This window comes from Perognathus longimembris, chromosome 7 (assembly GCF_023159225.1).
Source record: "Perognathus longimembris pacificus isolate PPM17 chromosome 7, ASM2315922v1, whole genome shotgun sequence".
Lineage (NCBI taxonomy): Eukaryota > Metazoa > Chordata > Mammalia > Rodentia > Heteromyidae > Perognathus > Perognathus longimembris.
Window position 1 is genome coordinate 29,707,293 of NC_063167.1, and position 18,116 is coordinate 29,725,408.

General features: G+C 40.6%; 1 protein-coding gene across 3 annotated transcripts in view; it reads right to left on the reverse strand.

Moving 5' to 3' along the window:
* Nucleotides 1–18,116, reverse strand: part of Eif2b3 (eukaryotic translation initiation factor 2B subunit gamma) — a 59,896-nt gene that overhangs the window by 10,313 nt on the left and 31,467 nt on the right. For all 3 annotated transcript variants that reach the window (XM_048351161.1, XM_048351163.1, XM_048351162.1), the window contains exons 6-8: nucleotides 7,088–7,177; nucleotides 2,222–2,349; nucleotides 1,157–1,347 (exon numbers count right to left, since the gene is read on the reverse strand). In XM_048351161.1, coding sequence (XP_048207118.1) covers nucleotides 1,157–1,347; nucleotides 2,222–2,349; nucleotides 7,088–7,177 — 409 coding nt within the window. The remainder of the gene's footprint in view (nucleotides 1–1,156; nucleotides 1,348–2,221; nucleotides 2,350–7,087; nucleotides 7,178–18,116) is intronic.

Genomic DNA, 18,116 nt, shown 5'->3' on the forward strand with positions numbered 1-18,116 from the left:
AGGATTTCCTTGGATATATAACCTATCCAGGTTGAGGCAAGCTTAAGGTTTGGGACTAAGGTTATGTCCATATACCAATATGGGTCTTGGAAGTTTCCAGAGCAAGATTTTCTACAGGAAACTCTCCAATCTCACTTGTATCTTTCTATCACTCTGCATCCCTACCCTACTGTACTTGATTTTTGGAGTTCCACCAGAAACATTGCCAATAGCTAATGTTTTCATAATCTCATTCTTTTATCTCTGAATGTCATTCCAATGTAGTTTCCTCAATTACCTTTTCCTATTTCACTTTAATACTTTATTCCTCTGAATTTTGTTACTGGTCTCATCATCCTTCCCTCTCAAATGTTCCTCCTGGACTCACAATACAGTAGAGCTCTGTAATACCCTCAGCCTCTTCACTGTTCCATTTTCTACCCTCTGTCTTAAGACCTGGCTTATCTTTGAGGGAAATGCTTCCCATTCAGTGGAAGCCATTCACTCTCTGTAGCTCACAAACTTTAGGGACAGAAAGAGGAACAAGACTCTTGTCTTTGTTTTTTGTTTTTTTTTTGCCAGTCCTGGGCCTTGAACTCAGGGCCTGAGCACTGTCCCTGGCTTTTTATTTTTATTTTTTTGCTCAAGGCTAGCATTCTACCACTTGAGTCACAATGCCATTTCTGGCTTTTTCTCTATATCTGGTACTGAGGAATCGAACCCAGGGTTTCATGCATGCTAGGCAAGCACCCTACCACAAGACCCCCCCAGCCCTATTTCTTCACTTTCTTTATGAAAGCCTCCTTTATATCTGTTTACCTCATCAAATTAATGTTTAAGCAGTATTTATCTGATTGCTTATGAAGAAAGTACCATAGACATTTCTATGCTGAACAGAATATGAGAAAGATGCTAAAACCAGAGGGTAGAAGTTAGCATTCCTAGAGATCTTAGCCTTTCCTTGTAACCACAGAGTTCCTACTTCTAAGACCAGGCCGTTTACTTCCCCTTTGCTATACCTGGGTCTGCCAATAGTCTCCCCTCACGTGCCAGGCCTTATTTGGTCTTGGAAATGTGAAGGATTCTGAATAAGTTACTATGTACCTAATGAGACAAAGGATAAGTCTACTTGTAGAGCACAAGCTCCATGAGTCCTCTTCTAAACCTATCTTCTTACCTGTTTGTTTGCTTCCATGTAGAGTCCTAGTGTACTCACTCGAGAGCAGAGTCCTGCTTTCATGATGTGGACATAGCAGCGCACCTGTGATCTAGACAAGTCTTCCCACCGGTCTCCTCGACAAGCATTCCAGCAAGCATCATAGGGAGCCAAGGTGAGTGTATTGGGTTCTTTTATAAAACTATAAATATCTTCAGAACACATGTTCAAACCAAGCAAGAGAAGACAGAAAGAATATAGTCAAAATTTCAAAGAGGATATACCTAACATTTTTCCTCTTGGAACTCAAAACCAGAGAGAGTAAATTAAGAGAGATAAAAGGGACACTTTCTTGTGTGTTCGAGATACTATGTGATATAAAAATGCTTAATAAAAGGGCCTAAAAGCAACTTCGATAAATAATCAAGGTCTGCTAGGGAAATTGAAATAGATGACCTTTATAAATCATGGAAGGATAAAAGCAAGTATCCAGGTTTCAGTGACCAGCCATGCTGGCTTTGTCCTGATAGATGTGCTATGACAGAAATAGCACATCACTCAGAGTCAGAGAAATTGGGCATTACATTTTCAATTCGCACAACAAACCTTTGTTAACTTTTATTTTATGTGAAAACTGAGAATAATGAGTAATCTGCCTCAGGTCACACTTTGGACTTTTATTGTATACTTCCTTTACCTTTCTTCTCTTGGCAGAGAGGCTAAGTTTAATCAGCAGTAGGTCTGCTTAGAGCCTGAGGAACCAGGGAACTGAAATATGGTAAGCTGAGTTTAAAGGCATAATGGATGCTGGAGGTGTGACTCAGCAGTAGAGCTTCTACCTAAAGACATAATGGTTTAGTGAGGAACATAGCCGAACAGTGCTATGAACCAGATAATTGGGCTGGAAGAATGATTAGTCTGTCCCTAAAGAGAATAGTGACGGAATCTACCTGTCACTTACCCAGATCTGAGGGAGTGGGGTTACCCATTTAAAAATTGGTATTGGATTTGAACTCAGGGCTTTGTGCTTGCTGGGCAAGCACCTCCAGCCCTTTACCGTTTTACTGTATCAACCCAAGCACTGACCTAAGGACTTCAGCTCCTTTTTCTTTACATCTTCCTCTTTTTCTTCTTGCCTCTGTTGTGAGGAAATGGAGGAAAACTGTTTCCTTACTAAATATGGAATCAGTTCACTCCGGATAGAAGTAATTGACCTAGGAAGAAACAATGGCCCAATATGAGAGACCTGATTAGATCCTACTGGGATAAAAAAATTCTACATGTCAAGAAAAAGTCTGGGGCTGGGAATATAGCCTAGTGGCAAGAGTGCTTGACTCGTATACATGTAGCCCTGGGTTCCATTCCCCAGCACCACATATATAGAAAATGGCCAGAAGTGGCGCTGTGGCTCAAGTGGCAGAGTGCTAGCCTTGAGCAAAGAGAAGCCAGGGACAGTGCTCAGGCCTTGAGTCCAAGGCCCAGGACTGGCAAAAAAAAAAAAGAAAGAAAGAAAAAGTCAAATTCTTTCATGTCACTTTGGGACTGAGCACTGTCCCTGGCTTCCTTTTGCTCAAGGCTAGCACTCTGCCACTTGAGCCACAGCGCCACTTCTGGCTGTTTTCTGTATATGTGGTGCTGGGGAATGGAACCCAGGGCCTCATGTATACGAGGCAAGCTCTCTTGCCACTAGGCCATATCCCCAGCCCTTGGACGTTCGGAATTGTAAGTAAGTAAATAAGAAAATAAATAGATAAATAAAAAATAAGGATAACTGTTAACCAGGATTGTATTGAGGTCATTAAACAATATGGTAAGCTAATGAAAATAAAAAGATACATGTATGTCAAAGGAAGGAAATTGTTGTTTCCATAGTTGATATGATTGTCAGAATGTGCAGATGAGTATTAGAATTAATAACATTCTTACCATTAATAAAAATATTAGAAAATATTAGAATTAATAAGATTCTTAAGATAAAATACAAAGTAAATTGAACTTTTACAAACCAATATTTGGGCTGGGAATGTGGCTTCGTGGTAGAGTGCTTGCCTTTGCATGCATAAAGCCCTAGGGCCTTGTGCATGCTAGACAAGTGATTTACTTGTGAGTTATAACCCCTGACCTTCTTAGGCCATTTTTCCCCCAGTACTGAAACTTGAACTCAGAGCCTGGGTGCTGTCCTTTAGTTTTTTTGTTCAAGGCTACCACAACTCTATGTCTGGATTTTCTGGTGATTAATTGGAGATAAGAGTTTACAAATTATCCTGCTTGGGCTAGCTTTGAACTGAAATCCTTAGATGTCAGCCTCCTGAGTAGTTTGGATTATAGGCATGAGCCACTGGGTACCTGGCCTAGGCCATTCTTATGTTTCTCCTGTTTGTCTCTTTTTTGTTTTTTCTTAAGTGTCTGTGACAATACTCTTCTTGTTTGATATAGACTCTCTGCAAATTTAAAATGTAATAACTAAGTAGTTCTCAAGCAGATTTTATACTCTTACCTGCCTAAAAGAGTGGGTTTTCTCACATTTGCCAATGACTATCAAAGAATTACTCAACAAAGTTTCAATTTACTTTCATGTAATAATATCAGTTTAGGCCACACCTATAGAAGATCAAAGATAAATGTGAATAATTCCCAAAAAGGGAAAAAAGGAAAACTGCTTAAACTATTCTCTTTCATATTCTCTCTCTCTCTCTCTCTCTCTCTCTCTCTCTCTCTCTCTCTCTCTCTCTCCCTCTCTCTCTCTTTTTAAGTGGGTCATGGCGCTTGAAGTCTAGGCCTGGGGGCTGTCTCTGAGCTCTTCAGTTCAAGGCTAGCCCTCTACCACTAGAGCCACAGCGCCATTTCTGGTCGGTTAGTTAACTGCAGATAAGAGTTTCATAGTCTTTCCTGCCTGGGCTGGCTTTGAACCTCAATCCTCAGATCTCAGCCTCCTGAGTAGCTAGGATTACAGGCATGAGCCACCGGAGTCCAGCTTGAACTATTCTTATATCATCCAGATGAGAGAAGCAGTAAGTCACAGCCAAGAACTTTGGAACACTTCATTTGTTTTTCTTGGGTCTCAGGAAGCATGGTGCTTCCTGGTGAGTATCAAGATAGGGTATTAGTTACAAGTGACCAGGAATATGTAGCAGTAAAAAAGACTCGATCCTTTGTGCAGTTAATATGCTTTTTTTTTTGGGGGGGGGCAGTCAGTTGTGGGGTTTGAACTTGGGGCCTGGGCACTGTCCTTGAACTTTTTTGCAAAAGGTGAGTGCTCTACCATGTCGAGCCACAGCACCACTTGCAGTTTTCTGATGGTTAACTGGAGATGAGTCTCAGAGTTTCCTGTCTGGGCTTTGTACCATGATTCTTAGATCTCAGCTTCCTGAGTAGCTAAGATTACAGGAGTGAGCCATCAGTGCCCAGTTTACTTAGTATGCTTTTTTTTTTTTTTTTTTTTTTCCAGTCTTGGGGTTTGAACTCTGAGCCTGGGTACTGTCTCTGAGCTTTGTGCTCAAGGCTACCACTGTACCACTTTAGCCACAGCGCCACTTCCAGCTTTTTTGTTTATGTGATACTGAGGAATTGAACCCAGGGCTTCATGCATGCTAGGCAAGCATTCTACCACTAATTCACATTCCCAGCCCCTTTAGTGTGCTTTTGATTCATACTCTGTAAAGAGAATGAAAGCAGATGAGAAGCTAGTATGTTTTTCAGGTTTCTCTCTCGCATTGTGACCTTGTTAGAATTTTAAATCACTAATTAATTTATATTTATTAAGTAATAACATGTCAATTACCATGCTAGGCTTTGGTATACTAGTGTGAATAGCAAATGTTCCTCAGTCCTCTTCATTGGAAAACCTGTTTCTGATCTCTAGGAATTAATTAATAATCCAGTAGGCAGTGGCCTCCGCCTCGTGTGTACTTAAGGAAAAAAGGTAGAAGGAAATGAAGTTGACCAGAGTAGGCAAGGAAAGACATATTGTGGAAGAAGCATGTGGCCTAGAAAATCTGGACTGAGAAGGCAGTGGTAGTTTTTAAGCAGGAAAGTAACAAGATCAGTTTTATTTCTCAGTAATTTTTGGTAGAAGTATGGAAGGTGGCCCAGAGTAAGGAAACCAAAGATAGGGAAATTAGTTATAATACTCTGAGAGATGAGATGAGGCCTGAGAAGGGTTGAAGTAGTGATAACCCTATAAGCCTGACTACCATTGCTTAGTTTCTATTTTTATCCATGGTCCCATTCAAAGAAGCTCTAACACAGGACCACACAGATGGAGTATAGGTAGGAAGGCAAGACAGAGAAAAGACTGAGGAGGGCAAGAAAAAATACAACCACGGAGCTACATAGTTCATGGTCTGTGTTATTTTTAAAGGATCAAGTTAAACAGCTTGGAAAAATTCCCTGTAAGCTGGAGTTCTTATATTGAATTTCAATGTGATTTTTTTTCTCTATTCCTTTGATGACAGAGATTAAGAATTTCCATATGAATACAGAGAATGAAACAACAGTCATTCTTAGCTCCATGTTCTCTGATTTTAATACTCCACACTAGTGTGGGTAACAAATGTTTCTTGGGCCCCCTCAGTTAGAAAACAAGTCAGTTCCCTTTGAAGAAGTGACAAAGCATAGACAGCTGGATGATTTCAGGGCCATGGTATTTACATTATGGACCAAACAAATGGTCACTGCAAGAGAGGCAAGCAAACAACCCTTGGCACAGTCTCAGCAGAACAGGCTCAAGGAAATTTGGAAAGAGTAATGTTAAGAGAAGATATGAAGCTGTCCCTCCAACTTTTACTGATTTCAGCATTAGGCATCTCCTATAAGGCAGCAGGCTTAGCAACATAGTGAAGGACATAATTATTCCTGTTTCCTAGTCAAAATGGAGGCAGCTCAAAGCTCTGCCAAGAAGTTGTAACCAACATTGTGAACATCATGACCTTGCTCTAAAAGCTACTAGCTGAACTAACATCCCTCTCTCCCTTCCTTTTCTGTTTATCTCCCTCTCTCTGGTGGCACTAGGGTTGTGAGCCCAGGATTTTGGGCTTGTTAGCCAAGCACTCCATCACTGAGCTATACTCAGTCCCCTACTATTCTATGTGTATGTGTGCCAGTACTGGGGCTTAAACAGGACCTCTTGCTCTTGCTTAGCTCTTTTGCTCAAGGCTGGTGCTCTATCACTAAAACCACAACTTCACTCCAAGTTTTTTTGCTTGTTAATCAGAAATAAGAGTTTCATAGACTTTCCTGCCAGGGCTAGCTTTGAATCACAAATATCAGATCTCAGCTTCCTGCCTGAGTAGCTAGGATTACAGGTGTGAGCCTCCAGTGCCCAGCCTTCCTAATCCCACTCCTGAAACACTTTTCTACACAAAGGTTAGTTTGAGTCAAAACTGACATACAACTACAGCTTATATAATAAGTTTATTGGCAGTAACTTCATATAATTTATTCCTAATACTTGACAGGATTCTTGTCTCTAGATTGCTTTTGCTCTTGCCTATTTCTTCCCACAAAGGCCTGTTATATGCCTTTCATCAATGCATGTAATAAATGAATAAACTGGGCCAAAAATGGTTTGTTTTGTGGTGGTTCTGGGGCTTGAACTCAGAGCCTGGGTGCTGTCCTTGAGCTTTTTTACCCAAGGCTAGCGCTCTACCACTTGGAGCCATAGCTCTACTTCTGTGTTTTTTTTTGGCCAGTCCTGGGCCTTGGACTCAGGGCCTTAGCACTGTCCTTGGCTTCTTTTTGCTCAAGGCTTTACCATAGCTTGATGTTGACCTTCACTGACTTTGCTATTTGAAGGAAAAAGATCATATTGGACACAGAGGAATAATTCTCTTCCCCATAATATTCCTGTATATATCCAAATCTACCAGCTAAAGACTAGGTAGCATTTAAAGTCAGGTTCTTAGATTCCCTATGATTATAGGCATGAACTACCAGTGCCTCCCTCTTTCTTACCTATTTTCCATTAGGAAATCCACAACATATTTTTTCAAGCAGTAGAGATGGGCATCTACCAGGCCTGTATGGAAGTGTATCCTAGGGTGCCTACAAAAAGAATGAAAAGAAGGGGTTTACAATTAGGTAACATATTTTATTCTATCATCAGGTAGTATACATCCAGAAAACATTAAGGGTTGGGACCATGCTGTCTATACCTCACCCTGGGTAGACTGGGATGTTGGGCAATTTTGAGTCTATCACATAAAAGCACAAAAGGTCTTCTCTCACACTATGAAGCTTTTAGGCTTCCAAATATTTTGGTGAGACATTTTTCTGTTTCTGTACTAACCATTTCACTTTCTGAAGGTCACACTTTACAGCCAAGATTTGGAATGTATTACTCCATAATCATAGGAGATGAAGTAAAATTCTGTGAAAACTCTTTTTACTGGAGGTGTGGCTCAAGTGGCAGAGTGCCAGTCTTGAGTAAGAAAATTCTTCTTCACCTTTTCTGCAGCCACATCTATCTATCTATCTATCTATCTATCTATCTATCTATCTATCTATCTATCTATCTATCTATCTGCCTACCTACCTACCTACCTTCCTATTTTTGTGCCAGTACTGACAAGAACTCAAGTCCTTATACTCTTGCCTGGCTTTTTTGCTCAAAGGCCGTCACTATACCACTTGAGTCATCTCTCCACTTCCAAGTTTTTGCTGGTTAATTGGAGATGAAAGTCTCAGATTTGTCTATGAGGGGTGGCTTTGAACCTTGATTCTCAGATCTCAGTCTCAGGGCTGGGAATATGGCCTAGTGGTAGAATGCTTGTCTCAGATCTCAGTATCCTGAATAACTAGGATTATTGATGTGAGCCACCAGTGCCTAGCAATTGGGCAGCGCCCAGACTCTGAGTTCAAGCCCCAGAACTGGCATTAAATGTTAATAAATAAAATAAAATTAACTATGTGGCCCAGGCCTTGAACTTATTATCTTGCTGCTTATCCTCCCTTCTTGCGTACTCAGATTACAGGCATGTGTCAAAATACCCAAGATCCTACATCCTTTTGTACAGTGACTTTGAAGCTCTTCCAAGACATCAAGAAATATAGTCTACATTCCCATCTCTTGACTCTTGGATGGACATATTACTGCTTTGATCAGAAGGATGGTATGAAAACAATGCCATTCCAGCCCCTTTTCTAATAAACAATCTCAGCTCTGCCCATAAAAATAGCATCCCAAAGCTGGTGGTGGTGGCTCATACTTGTAATCCTACTCAGGAGGCTGAGATCTGAGGATCATGGTTTGAAGCCATGAAAGGCAGGAAAGTCTATGAGACTCTTATCTTCAATTAATCACAGAAAAAGCCAGAAGTGGTGCTGTGGCTCAAGTGATAGAGTGATAGCCTTGAGTAAAAGTCAGTTAGGAGGCTGGGAATGTGGCTTAGCAGTAGTGTGCTTGCCATGTATGCACAAAACCCTGGATTTGATTCCTCAGCATCACATAAACAGAAAAAGCTGGAAGTGGAAGTGGCACTGTGGCTCAAGAGGTAGAATGCTAGCCTTGAGCAAAAAAGAATCCAAGAACAGTGTTCAGGCCCTGAGTTCAATCCCTAGGACTGGCAAAAAAAAAAAAAAAGTTATATTTGAAGCTGGGTGCCAGTGGCTCATGTCTAGCTACTCAGGAGGCTGAGACTCTGAAGATCTTGGTTTGAAGCCAGATGGGACAAAAAAGTCCCCATGAGAATCTTATCTTCAATTAACCACTCAAACCAATTAACCACTCCAAACTGAAAGTGGAGCTGTGGCTCAAAGTGGTAGAGCACTAGCCTAGCAAGAAAGCTTAAGGACAGTGTCCAGGCCCTGAGTTCAAGCCCCAGGATTAGCAGGGGAAAAAAAACCCGTGATATTTGCCAGGCACTAGTGTTGGCTCAAGTTCAGGGACAACACCTAGGCCTTGAGTTCAAGCCTCAGGACTGGTGCTTGCGCACATGCACACACACACACACACACAAACACACATAATATTTGAGCTGCATCTTAAAAAGAAAAGTAGTTATTACATATACACAGAGAAGTAACATTTGAGCTGCATCTTACAAGAAAAGTAGTTATTTGCCAGGTGCCAGTGGCTCATGCCCGTAATCCTAGGTACTCAAGAGGCTGAGATCTGAGGATCATGGGTCAAAGCCAGCCTTGCAGGAAAGGCCCGTGAGACGCTTATCTACAATTAACCACCAGAAAAACCTAAGTGGCGCAGTGGTTCAAGTGGATTTTTTTTTTTCTCTTGCAGTCTCACTTTACAGAACAAAGAGTAAAATATAGAGGGAGCATGAACTAAAGTCTCAGTGCCCACGTTGGACAATACAAACCTTGAAAAAAACTTGGGAAAGGTTTGAGATCCTTTAGTCTGAGAAATAGAGATTTGGACATGATTTGTGAGGTCATGACTGAAGTCCTATCTCCCTGGGTACAAATCAACTAGAAGGTTAACTTGTGAAGATTTTATTCCATTTAGAAGATATCCCTCCTCCTCCTCCTCCTCCTCCTCCTCCTCCTCCTCTTCTTCTTCTTCTTCTTCTTCTTCTTTTTGTTGGTCATGGTGCTTGAACTCAGGGCCTGGGCACTGTCCCTAAGCTTTTCTGCTCAAGGCTAGCATTCTACCACTCTGAGCCACAGCTCCAATTCTGGTTTTTATGTGGTAAATTGGAGGTAAGAGTCTCATAGTATTTCTGGTCTGGCTTCGAACTGAAATCCTCAGATCTCAGCCTCCTGAGTAGCTATGATTTCAGGCATGAGCCACGAGCACCTGGCAAAGATAACTGTTTAAAAAAATTTCATTACCTTTCCAGTAAAAAAAAATCTTAACTAGAATGAAAAGAAACAACATCACATTGAAGCTTCATGGTTTTTTAGATGAAGTATTTGGCACAAATACCAAAGTATTAAAACCACAAACTATTAAAAACACATGTCTGTTACAAATAAAATAGGAATTCTAGATGGGAAGGGGTCAATTTCAGCTGGAGAAACTGAGACTTAGAGAAACACAGAATGATTCGATGTCAAGGCTACACAGCTGGTCTCTCTGGGTGAAGTCCCAAATTCTCTGCACTTGAATTTCCAACATGATGCCAGTATTCTTCCTTACTACACACAGTGTCTCTACAAGTCAGAAACGTACTCGGTAGACATGTGCTTTGTCCAAATCCAATGAAGTTGTAAGAATCTAAGTCCTCTGGAGTAAAGTTAAAGGTACTACCTGATAACTAACTAACCTTGCTGGGAAGATAGCCTCTAGACCTGACCATAGGTTTAGCAGGCATCCTGCTCAACACGTGTCATACTCTAATTTACTTTCCGGTACAAATATGCTTGGAATCTGGCAGAAACACCAAATAATGTCAGAAACCAAGTGATATTTTTTCTGAGAAAACAGATGAAACATACATTCATCCCTTCATTGTTCCTTTCTCCTATAACCATTACAAAAGTCATACAATCTAAAAAAAGATGCTTCTGTCTTTCCTATTTATACAAAGTCCTTTTCCAAGATAATTTTGGTCTTCCTCCAGTAGGAACTAGCTACTACTTTTGGAAATTCAATTTTATAAAAAGACTGGAAGTACTGTATTTTCATATTCAAAAAGTACTTTGAAATCTGGCTGTAATTAGCTTTTACTCACCATTTCACTGAAGCAGGCAGAATACAATACCCCAGAGGGTAACAGAATATTTTTACTGTTCATTTATCAAGCCAGCTGCCTTATATTACAACCACACACCAAAGATTTGGTGATAGGGAGAGGGGTAATTAAAAATTAGAAGAATGAGGAAAAAAATCTGCCAACAACCATTCAACCTAGTCTTAGGAAGTGCTTACCTAAGGCCTTGGTGAATGACTCCAGTGCTTACCCAAGGCCTTAAAATCTATGAGGGGAAAATACACAAATACCTGTTCACCTATTTTTTTTTTTTAAAACATCTTTATTTATCTACAAAGCAGAGAAGAACTTCTTCTTTTTTTTTTTTTGCCAGTCCTGGGCCTTGGACTCAGGGCCTGAGCACTGTCCACTGTCCCTGGCTTCCCTTTTTGCTCAAGGCTAGCATTCTGCCACTTGAGCCACAGCGCCACTTCTGGCCGTTTTCTGTATATGTGGTGCTGGGGAATCGAACCCAGGGCCTCATGTATACGAGGCAAGCTCTCTTGCCACTAGGCCATATCCCCAGCCCTGTTCACCTACTTTTTAAAACCTACTTTGATTAGCATTCATTAATAGTACAAGGAAACTTAAGGTGATAATTTCATAGATGTATATAGTATACTCTGAATAAGTTCACCCCCTCTTCTGTTCTTTTACATTTTCTTTTTTTCTCCTTGTGCTAGGAATGGGAACCACTCCCACATGCTAAGCAGGAGCTCTACCACTGATCCACCTCTCCAGTCCTTTTCTCTTTTCCTTTCCTTTTGTTTAATTATTTATTTATTTACTTAATCACTATATGGAGTCATAAGCTAGTTCCTTCAGAGGTTAAATTAGTGGCTGGGAATGTGGCTTGGTGGTAGAGTGCTTGCCTAGCATGCATGAAGCCCTGGGTTCGATTCCCCAGCACCACATATATAGAGAACGGCCAGAAATGGCGCTGTGGCTCAAGTGGTAGAGTGCTAGCCTTGAGCAAAAAAGAAGCGAGGGACAATGCTCAGGCCCTAAATCCAAGCCCTACGACTGGCAAAAAAAAAAAAAAAAAGAAAGAAGTTAAATTAATTAATTATTCAATTAATGTACGTGGCACTTGGGATTGAATCCAGGCCCTTGCACTTGATAGGCAAGTGCTCTACCACTTGAGGTAACACCTAGTCCCTCTTCCCATTTTATTGATTGATTGATTGCAGTACTAGGAATTAAACTCAAAACCTTGTGCTGGTAGGTAAGCACTCTACCCCTTAAGCCATGACCTTCATTGTCTTTCAGTTTGTTTTCTCAGATAGTCTCATGGTAACTTTGCCTAGGTTGGCCTTAAACCTTGATCCTCCTAAATCTACCTCCTAAGTAGTTGGCACACAGATATGTGCTATGACTAGCTCATTTTTTTATTGGTTGTAGGGCTTGAACTCAGGACTTATGCACTGTCCATGAGCTCTTTTTGTTCAAGGCTAGCATTCTACCACTTATAGCCATAGCTCCACTTCTGGTTTTCTAATGGTTAATTAGAGATAGAAGTCTCGTGGCCTTTTCTGCCCAGGCTGGCTTTGAATTCTGATCCTCAAATCTCAGGCTCCTGAATAGCTAGGATTATAGACATGAGTCACTGGCACCTAGCAATTGGCTCATTTTTTGAGATAGAGTATCACTAACCTTTGCCCTGTCTCCTAAGTAGTTGGGACCACAGATATGTTCTTCTATGACTGGCTCATTTTTGAGATAGAGAATCACTAACTTCTTGCCCTAATAGGCCTCAAACTGCTATCCTCTTGTCTCTACCTCCTAAATAGCTGGGATTACAGGTGTGCCACCATGTAGGGCTAAGCTATTTTCTTTTTTCAGTGATGGAGATTGAACTCGGGGCCTTGCATGTGGTAAACAAGTGATCTACTACTAAGCTATACTGTCAACCCTTTTTTAAAAAAATGTTTTCAGTTGTTATTAAACAGGCGAGGTACAGAGGGTGTCAGCACTTTTTTCACTAGGGTTTCCCTATCTTTGCTTACAGGCTAGCTTCAAACTTCTGATCCTACCTCTGCCTCCAGAATAGCTAGGATTACAAGTGTGTGTCACTACTTCTGACTCTTTTCCTCACTTCTATGTCCATCTTTTTTGCTCCTATCATGTACAAGCTTTGCTTTCTTTGTCAGAGACCACTGGGATTAAGACATTTGCTTAATCACTATATGGAACCATAAACTAGTTCCTTAAGAGGTTAAAAAAAAGAAAGCAGAGGGCTGGAAAAGTGACTTAGTGGTAGAGTGCTTGCCTAGCATGTATGATGCTCTGGGTTCGATTCCTCAGCACCACATAAACAGAAAAAACCAGAAGTGGCACTATGGCTCAAGTGGTAGAGTGCTAACTTGGGGCAAAAGAAGCTCAGAGACAGTGTCCATGCCCTGAGTTCAAGCCCTAGGAATGGAAACAAAAACAAAAACAAAACAAAACAAAAAAAACAGAAAAAAGATACTAGCAGGGCTAGGTCTCTTGCCTGTAATCCTATCTACTGAGGTTGAGATCTAAGGATCACTGTACAAAGCCAGCCCAGTCAGTAAAGTCTGTGAGACTCTTATCTCCAATTAACTACCAGAAAACCAGAAGCAGCACTGTGGCTCATAGTGGTAGAATACTAGTCTTGAAGAGAAAGAGCTCATGGACAGTGCACAGGCCCTGAGTTCAAGCCCCACAACTGACAAAAACAACTAATGATACTAACATGTTACTTTTCAAGTATTACACCTTAAATCTACCCTGCACATCATCCTGTCAGATGATTATTTTAGAATCCTGAATTTCAGTCGTCACTTCCCTTCTCTGAAGTCTTCATAATTCTATGGCATTGAAGGCCTTCTATTTTTGGATCAACTTAACTTCCCAGCCTTAGCTCCTAGTGCTTCTTATCTCACAACATAATCATGTATTCAAGCCTGACTGTCCAGTTCACAGTTCCTAAAACAGGCTTGTACACCCTGCTCCACACAGGTTTAGCTTCTGCTGTCCCTTTCCCTATTTTATTCAAATCCACCCAAGTCCAAATTGTTCTATCATTTTCTCTGTTACTCTGATCTCACAATTTGATACATCTCCAAATTCTTACCACACTATCTGTTGATCATAATTGCTTAATATTTGATATTGTTTGGTAACCATTTTTATAAGCATAATCTCATCTCTCACTAAGGATAATGAACTTTAAGACCATGTCTTAAAGTTTTCTTCCCTAAATAGCAAAACACTACAGGAGAAAACATAAAATATTTGTAGAAACCATGAACTAATGGAAAAGCCTCCGTTATATTCCTAATTAGACATGACATGGAACAAACCTCTTTCTTCCTCTGGTTTTCAGCATCATAATCTTAGTATAGTAGACTAGACTGAGTGACCCAGCTATGGCAGTATATGTCTAGAAGTATCTATAAATAAGATCACATAAATAAAATTTTATTAGAATATAGCAATACTACTTTGTTCTATCAATGCTTTTCTATGAGTGCTTTTGAGAGTTGAAGAAATACCAAAGAGCCAGGTGACCTGCAAAGACTAAAATATTCACTACTTGGATCTTTTCAGAAAAAGTCTGCTAACTCCTGTTCTATTCACAGTATCAAAGCCCAAGCTGGAGATATCCCTGCCTCCACCTTCCTAGTACTAGGATTATAGGCTCTCATGGACTTTCCTCCCTGGGCTGGCTTCAAACCATGATCCTCAGATCTCAGCCTAATTAGCTAGGATTTATAGACATGAGCCATCAGTGCCCAGCTAACAAATTTCTAAAGGCTAACTGTGAGCTAGTTAGTATCAGAGGATACCACCATGGAAAGAGCATATACATGATGCACTTGGACCTATTTTTCTCAAGTACACAGAATTGGATACTACCAAAAACAAATTTTACTGTGTATAAATGATGCTGTAATAAACTCAACTTAAAAAAAAGAATTCAAGTGACTGATTCTTTTGGAAAAACCCAGTGTTTTTATGAGAACCAGCTGCAAGGGGCTTGAGCAGTTGAAGGAAAAGGCAGATAGACCCAGGATTGCAGAGCGCAACCTATTAGGGGACTTGTATACCTGGGACCCCTCTCATTTGGGTCAGAAAAAAGAAGCTATGTAATTGTCAGGACAAAAGTGACTTCAACTAAGCCAAAAGTACCCATTTTATCTTGAGTTAATAAGATATCAGACCTCTCTGTACACCAGTTTGATAATAAAAATTTGAAAAAAAATAAGATATCAGAAGGCTGGGAATGTGGCTGGGAATGTAGATGCTTGCCTAGCATGCATGAAGCATTTGGGTTCAATTTCTCAGTATCACATAAGTAGAAAAAGCCAGAACTGGTGCTGTGGCTCAAGTGGTAGAGTGCTAGCTAGCCTTGAGCACAGAAAGGCTCAGGGACAGAGCCCAGGCCCCGAGTACAAGCCCCAGAACTGGCAAAAAAAAAGGGTATCAGACATGCCACACCCTTGGTGCAAATGGTGTGCAAATGGTCCAAGTCATTAAAGCTTCACATACCATTGTAATAAGTTTCTGTTGTTGTTGTTGTTGGGGTTTTTTTTTGTATTTATAGTATGATGGGAAATTATGTGAGGAAAACAAACCAAGACTGCTCAGGGGCAATCATGCTATGACTCAAGATGGTTGTAGTCAGGAGATCAAGGTAAATCTCTACACTGGTAAATAAAAACAAACCAATGTCTGCTATAATCCTAGCACCTAAGAGGCTAAGGCAGAAGAATCTCAAGTTTGAGGCCGGCTTTGTCCTCTCTTTCACATAGTGAGACCCGATCTTAAAAAACGAAACAAGCTGGGAATATAGCCTAGTGGTAGAATGCTTGCTTCCTATACATGAAGTCCTGGGTTTGATTCCTCAGCACCACAAATATAGAAAAAGCCAGAGGGGGCGCTGTGGCCCAAGAGGTAGAGTGCTAGCCTTGAGCAAAAAAAAGCCAAGGATAGTGCTCAGGCCCTGAGTTCAGTCCCCAGGACTGGCAAAAAAAAAGAAAAAGAAAGAGAAATAATCCAAGTGTTTAACAACAATGCATATGAAATAATAGTATTCATACATACATATTCATATGAAAAACTATTGAAAATGATGTTAAAAAGACTAAGAGGACTATGGCAGGCAAGATGAAGATACCTTAAGAAATGTTCACATCGTGTGTGTGTGTGTGTGTTACTGGCATTAGGCTTAAACTCAGTGCCTCAAACTCACTTGGCTTTCTTGTTCATGGCTGCCACTGTATTGCTTGCGCCATGCCTCCAGCATTTTTCTAGGTCTCAGTCTAATTAGAGGTGTAGGATTACAGTGTTGATTAGAGCCTCTGGGATTACAGGTCTGAGCCACTGGCATTCAGCACAGATGTTCACATCTTAATTTCTGGAGTGTTATGGCAAAGGAACTTTATAAATGTCATCAAAAATATTGAAATTGAACAAGGACCTAGTGGTTTAGGCCTCTAATTTTACCTACTCAGGAGGCTGAGATCTGAGGAATGAGGTCTGAAGCCATCCTATACAGACAAATCTGAGAAACCCTTATTTCCAATTAACCTGCAAAAAGCCAGAAGTGGAGGTGTGGCCAAAGCGAAGTGAGAGCCTGAGGTCCCAAGTTCAAGCTCCAGTTCCAACACACACACACACACACACACACACACACACACACACACACACACACTTTAAAATGGAAAGTATCAACTAGGGGCTGGAGGCTAGTACTTGTAATCCTAGCTACTTAGGAGGTTGAGTTCTGAGGATCGTGATTCAAAGCCAGCCTAGGTAGGAAAGGCTTATCTCCTGTTAATGACCAAAAAACCTGGAAGTGGGGCTGTGGTTCAAATAGTAGAGAGCTAGCCTTGAGCACAAAAGGTCAGGGACAGCCCAGGTCCTGACTGAGGTCAAGTTCCAGGATTGGTACAAACACACAAAAAGATTGAAATTATCTATGCACACAAAAAGTTGTTTACAATGAAAAAGTTCAGTTGCTTCTAATATTTCCTACCTATTTTGTTTCCCAGAAACACCTACTTCTATCTCTTTTAGATGATATATTTAGTACTTATTCCAACATTAACATTGTTATATAGATGTTTCTTGGGGTTTTTCCACTTTGGAAATGGAATTTAACTTTTTTTTTTTTTTAGGTGTTGCAGAAGTTTTGAACTCAGGGTCTCATTCTTTTTTTTTTTTTTTTTTTTTTTTGGCCAGTCCTGGGCCTTGGACTCAGGGCCTGAGCACCAACCCTGGCTTCTTCATGCTCAAGGCTAGCACTCTGCCACCTGAGCCACAGCACCCCTTCTGGCCGTTTTCCATATATGTGGTGCTGAGGAATTGAACCCAGAGCTTCATGTGTAGGAGGCAAGCGCTCTTGCCCCTGGGGTCTCATTCTTATTAGGCAGGTAATCTGCCAGTTGAGTCATGTCCCCCAACCCTTATTGCTTTTTAAAAAAAAAACAAACTTGAGTTTTTGCCAGGGTCAGCCTGAATTTCTTATTTAATGCTACTCGCATAACTGAAATGATAGGCGTACATTATTTCCAGCATATTTTGTTGAGATGGGGTCTTGGCTAACTTTTTACTTGGGCTAGCCTTGGACCACAGTCCTCAGAATAAATTGTACTGTAATCCTGAAAGTTAGGATTAGAGGCATGAGTCAGGGTATGTGTGTGTGTATGTGTAGGATTAGAGGCATGAGTCGTGTGTGTGTGTGTGTGTGTGTGTGTGTGTGTGTTGGTCCTGGGATTTGAGCTCAGGGCTTGGGTACTATCCCTGAGTCTTTTTGCTCAAGACTATTACTCTACCCCTTGAACCATAGCTTTACTTCTAGCTTTTTGGTAATTTACTGGAGATAATAATCTGATGGGTTATCCTGCCTGGACTGGCTTTGAACTATGACCTCAGATCTTAGTCTCCTGAGTAGTTAGGATTATAGACACGAGAAACCAGAACCCAGTTCAGAGCCAGGCTGTAACATGTACAACTACACTTTCTGAATCTTCTACCTTTAAAAAATTCGATTCATTGTTTTGAGTAGGTCAATACTCAATGCTTAAGTTATTATGATTTCAGCTTTAGGTACTGGCCACTAACCATGGATGAAGATTTACTTCTCTTTTCTTCCCTCATGCCTCTAATACACTAACCCCACATCATTCCAAAGTAATTATAAGTTTAGTTAGCTTGAGTCAGAGATAGTATAATAACATAGAAACATTAATTATAGGTCAGCCATTCAGTAACTATAGTTACATTGTTTCCCCTTGTGTTTATTTGCCTTGGTATTAATAATTATCTTGCTATTCTTAGTTTTCTAAGGTACTTATTAATAATTCAAC